Below are 7,509 nucleotides of genomic sequence, written 5' to 3'. Positions count from 1 at the left end.
ACATGCTAAGTCATTCCAAAGTATCTACAAAAAGTAGTAAGTAGTTGAAAAGTTGCTATTTAGCTAAAATTCTAAAGTGGTCCATGATGATATTCGAACTCGCAACCTTTGGGTTTCTAGACATTCGTGTTTAAGACCAACTTTTAAATTTGATAGTCTCAGATTTACATTAATTATGTAACGTTTAGTCTATGAGACCAGGCTGGGTGAAGTGATAAAAGAGGATGATAGCAGTGTGGTGATTGTGAGGTAATACACAAATTCGACAGTCACAAGATGGGGGCTTCAAATAGGGCTACGGCACATYAAGGGAACTGTAGCCTTCTGTTCAGATGTGTTAAATTATAGACTGTAGGTCTATAACCTCTCACACAGCCTTAATATTACCTCCTGCAGAATTAAGCATGTCGTGCAGGAAAATGATACACCAAATGTAGGCAAAATTCTTAATCGGGAACAAGAGTGGAGAAATATGATTTCTTTCTTTCAGCATCTTGAGAGAATGCGAATGAGCAGTTAGATACCACCGGTAGAGGTGCTATCTTTATCAGCATCATAAAAGCTGATAGTATTTCAACCACATAAAATATGCATCCTAGYCGAACTTCAATCTTATCAGAAACATTTTGGGTTGTTTTCACAGCTTTCAATTTCCTTACAACGCGTCAAACTGATGACATTTCGAAATGTTGCACAGAAAGTCTTTCCCGATTTTAAATAAAATGTTTTGTTGCATTTTCTCCCAAGTCCCTAAACGTCTTTGATCCGTGAAAGAAGCAGAGATGACAGAGAGAACTTTACCGATTACAACTAGATTTTCAGCATTCACTCTATCGATGTATGACGTTATTCTAGTGAGCACGGGTTCATTTAGTCTTCTAAGGCAACATATAATGACAGAATAGAAGCCGCTTTGAGGATAACACTGTGCCACCGACGCAGCCCGCTCCCAAGGACTGTGGGCTCTCGTCCTCCGTGGCTGACGTGAATAAGACATTTAAGCTGTTAACCCTCGCAAGGCTGCCAGCCCAGACGGCACCCGCGTCCTCAAAGCATACGCAGACCAGCTGGCTGGAGTGTTTACGGACATATTCAATCTCTCCCTATCCCAGTCTGCTGTCCCCACTTGCTTCAAGATGTCCAGCATTGTTCCTGTACCCAAGAAAGCAAAGGTAACTGAACTAAWTGACWATCATGTCATCATGAAGTGCTTTGGGAGGCTAGTTAAGGATCATACCACCTCTAMCTRRCCTGACACCTTAGACCCAYTTCAATTTGCTTACGGACCCAATAGRTCCACAGATGATGCAATCGCCATGGGACTGCACACTGCACTATCCCATCTGGACAAGAGGAATACCTATGTAAGAATGCTGTTCACTGACTACAGCTCAGCCTTCAACATCATAGTACCCTCCAAGCTCATCATTAAGCTCGGGGCCCTGGGTCTGAACCCCGCCCTGTGCAACTGGGTCCTGGACTTCTTGACGGGCCGCCCCCAGGTGGTGAAGGTACGAAACAGCATCTCCACTTCGCTGATCCTCAACACAGGGGACTCACAAGGGTGCATGCTCAGCCCCCTCCTGTACTCCCTGTTCACCCACGACTGCGTGGCCACGCACGCCTCCAACTCAATCATCAAGTTTTGCAGGCGACACAACAGTAAACATAGTTGTTTACTAAACATTGTTGGCTTGGTTACCAACAATGTTGAGACAGCCTACAGGGAGGAGGTGAGGGCCCTCGGAGTGTGGTGTCAGGAAAATAACCTCTCCCTCAACGTCAACAAAACGAAGGAGCTGATCATGGACTTCAGGAAACAGCAGAGGGAGCACGCCCCCTGTCCACATCGACGGGACTGCAGTGGAGAAGGTGGAAAGCTTCAAGTTCCTCTGCGTATACATCACTGACAATCTGAAATGGTCCACCCTGACAGACAGTGTGGTGAAGGCGGCGCAACAGCACCTCTTCAACCTCAGGAGGCTGAAATAATGTGTCTTGGGCACTAAGACCCTCAGAAACTATTACAGATACACAATTGAGAGCATTCTGTCGGGCTGCATCACCACCTGGTACGGCCACGGCACCGCCCGCAACTGCAGGGCTCTCCAGAGGGTGGTATAGTCTTCCCAACGCATCACTGGGGCAAACTACCTGCCCTCCAGGACACCTACAGCACCCGATGTCACAGGAAGGACAAAAATATCATCAAGGACATCAACGACCCGAGCCACGGCCTGTTCACCCTGCTATCATCCAGAAGGAGAGGTCAGTACAGGTGCATCAAAGCCTGTTCACCCCGCTTTAATCCAGAAGGTGAGGTCAGTACAGGTGCATCAAAGCTGGACTGAGAGACTGAAAAACAGCTTCTATCTCAAGGCCATCAGACTGTTAAACAGCCATCACTTGCCAGCTACCACCTGGCACTCCAAAACCCTTTAGAACTGCTTTCCTACATACATAGACATGGAATCACTGGCCACTTCAATAATGGAACACGAGTCACTTCTAATAATGTTTACATACTGCTTTACTCATCTCATATGTATGTACCATATTCTATTCTACTGTATTTAGTCAATGCCACTCTGACATTGCTCTAACTAATATTTATATATTTCTTAATTATATTATTTTACTTTTAGATGTGTGAATTGTTAGATACAACTATACTGTTGGAGCTAGGAACACAAGCATTTTGCTACACCCGCAATAACATCTGCTAAATATGTGTATGTGATTGTATTTTAATTGATGTATCTAATTATAGACAAGTTGACTAGCCTAACAAATAGCGTCCGAAAATGTCGAGAATTATAAGCAGAAACATCTCGATCAGGCAACAACAACAAAAATCATGCACTCCCTGTCAATTATTTTTTTATCTGACTGTAGTCTACGGCGTATTTCCTAATATTAGCGGGTTAGAGTCGTGTACGTGCCTCAGATTTAACACTTTTTCACATGGAGTCGGGCGGTTGCGAATTGGTTATTATCAATTGCGGGTGAACAATCAGCTGACCCGCGCTCCACTAGCAACCATACGATTCAGATTCTACGTCTGCCTAGAGCAAATTATTATCTGTAAGAACTAAGAGAAAACACGTCTGGTTATTTTTTACAATTGTTTGATTTGACGTTGTTTGCCAGAATTATTTTTGTTTGTTAAACTGCGTTTCCAACTCCAGTCAGCAGATGGCGATGGGAGTCTTTCAGGWGATGTTTCTCGAGTGACGTAAAATCTAGTGGACGGGACGGGAGGTTTCTTCACCAACCATCTCGGTAACTCGCTAGCAAACATGACACATTGAAGCTCTTTGGACTCATTTTGTGTATATTAATCACAGTGTTTKAAACACACTGTATATGTATGTACTAGTTAATCCATTTAAGTTCATATTTACGTTGTCAGCTATCTGGCTTGTTAAGTTAGCCCAGCACTAGGCTAGTCGCTAATGCTAAATAGCTAGCTAGCTAGCTCACGTTCCCGACCATGAGCTCACTAAGCTACTCTCCCCCTGCTAAAGAAAATGAGGTCTGTTCGACGGAGAAAGAAGCTCCAGGGCTGAACATTTACGTGAAAGAAGAAGAAGAATTTACTGTAAAAGAAGAGGACGTGGAGGAAGCTATCACAGTGAAAGAAGCAGAGGATGTTACAGTGAAAGAAGAGGAAGAAGCTTTCAGGGTGAAAGAGGAGGGGGTGAACAGAAAGAGGAGGGTGCCGTGTTTGTAGTGAAAGAGGAGGAGGTGGTGACTGTCACAGTGAAAGAAGAGGAGCATCTTTTTGAAATGAAGGAAGAGGGGGAGATTACTGTCACATTGGAGGAGGAGGAAGACGACGAGACTGGAGATCTGATGAACACCAGTGAGTACAGTCTTAATTTTTTTCAGCTTTCAATTAGGCGCATTCTTCTTCTCACGTGGGTAAAACCGCTGGGGAAACTGCCTTCTCCTGTCCAGGAGCGGTGTGTGGGTAAAACCACTGGGGAAGCTGCCCTTCTCCTGTCCAGGAGCGGTGTGTGGGTAAAACCACTGGGGAAACATCCATTCTCCTGTCCAGGAGCGGTGTGTGGTCAAAACCACTGGGGAAACATCCATTCTCCTGTCCAGGAGCGGTGCGTGCTCAAAAACACTGGGGAAACATCCATTCTCCTGTCCAGGARTGGTGTGTGGGTAAAAACACTGGGGAAACTSAAACTCTTCCCGTGTCTTTAGTACACTACTTTCTCTTGTACACTAAGGACCTGGKGAAGAGTTGGCAACATAGTRYACWASWKWMWSTWGTRYACTATGTTGGCAACTCTTCCCCAGGTYCTTAGTGTACAAGAGATTGTAGTGCACTATGTTTTCTGTCAATATACCTGGTAAAATAATGGTTAATTAACAACTCTAAGGGGGGCCCTATAAAATCTGCGATTTTGTTTATTACTTTCCCAAATTATGTTTTCTCTGTTTTACTTTTCTGGTTTTAGATTTCGTTTTTTCATTCAAAATTACAATTGTTTTATAGAGAAACAACGAAACTGGATGTTCTGAGAATATGTCAATGGTTAAATCACATTATAATCATTTTTTTAGGACTGGAAAAAAACTGACATCCCCTTTAATTGTTCATTTGGCCCTTTAATTGCCTGTTGAGCGAGTGAGGAATGTTCCATCTAATGAGCCGGACTAGCGATGGTTCTGTACTGCTGCTGCTCATTTCATGACAAAGTTATGCAAATAACAAATAATGGATACAATTTTTTTAAATTTGTTTGTTTTTTTCCCACCTTTTTTTAACCAGGTAGGCAAGTTACACTTCCTCGGGATATACTTCTGCCAGGTAAGCCTACTTTGCAGTTAACATTTAATTTAGACGATTTTGGGGAAAGTATTTCCATCAACCCACAAGACGGTTATGACATCAACTGGCTTCAGACAAAGTGATAGACAAACACACGCACCACACAGACAGACAGGGGCAATATTTCTGGAAATGAATTGGCAGATATTGTGTAAGGTTTGGCTTTTAAAGCCAATAGTGTCTAATCAGGGGTGGGGATAATGTCAATGTTGTGTTGTTTAGATAGTAGCTGGGAGCTTGCTGTGTCTGCTACTTCAATCAATCAATCAAATGTATTTATAAAGCCCTTCTTACATCAGCTGATGTCACAAAGTGCTGTACAGAAACCCAGCCTAAAACCCCAAACAGTAAGCAATGCAGGTGTAGAAGCACGGTGGCTAGGAAAAACTCCCTAGAAAGGCCAAAACCTAGGAAGAAACCTAGAGAGGAACCAGGCTATGAGGGGTGGCCAGTCCTCTTCTGGCTGTGCCGATTGCCGGGTGGAGATTATAATACAGACATGGCCAAGATGTTCAAATGTTCATAGATGACCAGCAGGGTCAAATAATAATAATTCATAGTGGTTGTCGAGGGTCAGTTAAGGATTTAAATAATTCTCAGTCAGCTCAAGACCTCAGGCACTCTCTATCTCAGAACAGTCGCTAGAATTCATGTTCAGAGGTTCGATTTGTTACTAGATAGTGAGGACAACGGCTAAATGGTACCCTGTTCCTCACATAGTTGCCAGACGTGATTGATCCGGTGACGTCACTGGCCGTACTCTCGTGCTTGGTCAACATGTTAGTGAGACGTGTATGTAAAGAGAATAGCATGAGGTCTGGGAGCATGCATTTGTATGACATGCTCAGTCGCATTTAACATCACCAGTGGTCGTCCAGCCTTCTTCTGAATGCCAATCAGTTGCCTAGACGTCGCGGTTCCAGCTAGCCGCGAGCGCGACGTGGAACAGTTGAAACTGGGGAGCCGGTCGCGCAATAGCAGCGGCTATTTGAACACTGTTCAGCCTTCCCAGGTGACAGCAGGGATCATGGTACAGGACCGGTTGCATCAGTCCATCTGACATCTAGTGTCCACTATTGTGGCCTACATAGGGCCTTCACCTCATACTTGAGGAGGTAGAGATGAGAGTTTGAAGAAGAGCACGATGAAGGACGAGTAGACGATGAAGTTAGCGAGATGACTACCGAGTACATTATGTTGTACCGAGAATGAAGGCGCATCAGTATTACCTCACGAGAATTCTGAGCAGAGCAGATGACGCACTAGAGCCCCACAAACGAACAAACACGAGCAGCATGTTAATAGCTGTGTAGGCACTTTATGTTGTACAGAGGTGGGGGCCTCGATGCAACGACATGGTACTCCGGCCAAAGTCCGACGCAGAAGAGAGTTACAGCTGCTACAGTATTTCGTGAGTGGGCCCTCAGAACAGGAATGCTAGAGACTGGATAACGAGCCCACTGTTAGCCACACCATCTGCCCCCGACGAACACGCGAGACTAAGAGAAGGGATGAAGCCTGCATGAAAGAGCCAGCACAGAAGAGAGAGAGACGACTTGACCATCCTGAGAACGAAGGCTGGAAGGACTATGAGACCCGAGCAAAAGATCTCCGTCAGCTGACGACAGACCCGAGGAGGGCGAGGGGAGAGGAGTTAGGCTGGCGGTGTTGGGTTTGCGATGGGCCGGCGCGCCACCTAGCAGAGTCAAAACCGACATTCTCATTGACTCACCCACTCGGAAGGATTGGATGTGACCGCGTACGACGTATAGCGTGAACGGCAGTGTCGAAAGTTAGCTTACGCTGGATGGGTAGCAGCCAGTCGACTCCAGGCTCCCTCTCATAGTGTAGAAGGCACTGGAGAGAGAGATCCCAAGTGGAAGAGGGGAAGAGTGGTCAGCAGAGCTGTCGACAGCATTATTTCCATGGGCTTCTCGTTTGCCTCGCAATCAGTGAGACTCGGAAGTTCCCGCTGTCAGCAAGGCGGTTCCGAGTCCTGCTTGTCACGTCGAGTGCCGATCTTACACTCAATCATAGGACCTACTGCAGAGATGAGTCTTCAATAAAGACTTAAAAGTTGAGACCGAGTCTGCGTCTCTCAAGATGGGTAAGCAGACCATTCGTAAAAATGTGTAGTTAGGAGAGAGAAGCCCTGCGCTCCGGCTGTTGTTTGCTGTAGGCAATTCTAGGGGACTAAGCTCAGGAGGCACCTGCGGTCTGTGTGACACTGACTGTGGAGGACGTACATCTAGGTAGTGGATTACGCGGAGCGAGGCTACAGACGAAATCGGAAGAAAGGTAAAGTAGGAGTACGGAACCGCAGAAGATCGTGTGAATCTGGAGCTGATGTACGAGTAGCTTGTGAGAGATGATGTGGATTTATGAAGCAGTTTGCATGGTTGAGAGACGAGTGAGAAATATGCATCTGCTATGCGAGGATGTGGTGATTGGAGACCGTTCCTGGTTGAGGCGCATGCTGGGAAGACTGCCGCGGATGCAATTATGTGTAATGATGGTTTGAAGTATTTGGTGAGTTCGCTACAGTCAATACCTCTTCAGATGCAAGTGCAAGGATAGTGAGAGATGATATGTCGAAGATAAGATAGTAGAGTTGACCCTTTTGCCAGTCAGATCCCACCAGCACGTGACCAGAGACAGACATA

General features: G+C 45.5%; 1 protein-coding gene across 3 annotated transcripts in view; it reads left to right on the top strand.

The window, feature by feature from the left end:
• Positions 1–3,199: 3,199 nt before the first annotated feature.
• The window catches only part of LOC112074409 (zinc finger protein 135-like), a 43,534-nt gene continuing 39,224 nt past the window's right edge, over positions 3,200–7,509 (top strand). The window contains exons 1-3 of one of the 3 annotated variants that reach the window (XM_024141590.1): positions 3,200–3,282; positions 3,528–3,865; positions 4,787–4,825. In XM_024141590.1, the coding sequence (XP_023997358.1) occupies positions 3,790–3,865; positions 4,787–4,825 (115 nt within the window). In that variant the 5' untranslated portion in view covers positions 3,200–3,282; positions 3,528–3,789. Of the gene's footprint in view, positions 3,866–4,786; positions 4,826–7,509 lie in introns of all 3 variants that reach the window. The other 2 variants (XM_070440517.1, XM_024141591.2) reach the window with 2 other exon arrangements.

The sequence above is a fragment of the Salvelinus sp. IW2-2015 genome, unplaced genomic scaffold (assembly GCF_002910315.2).
Source record: "Salvelinus sp. IW2-2015 unplaced genomic scaffold, ASM291031v2 Un_scaffold2621, whole genome shotgun sequence".
NCBI classification, from domain to species: domain Eukaryota; kingdom Metazoa; phylum Chordata; class Actinopteri; order Salmoniformes; family Salmonidae; genus Salvelinus; species Salvelinus sp. IW2-2015.
Note: the sequence above shows the minus strand (reverse complement) of the source record. Positions and strands in the feature narration are given on the sequence as shown.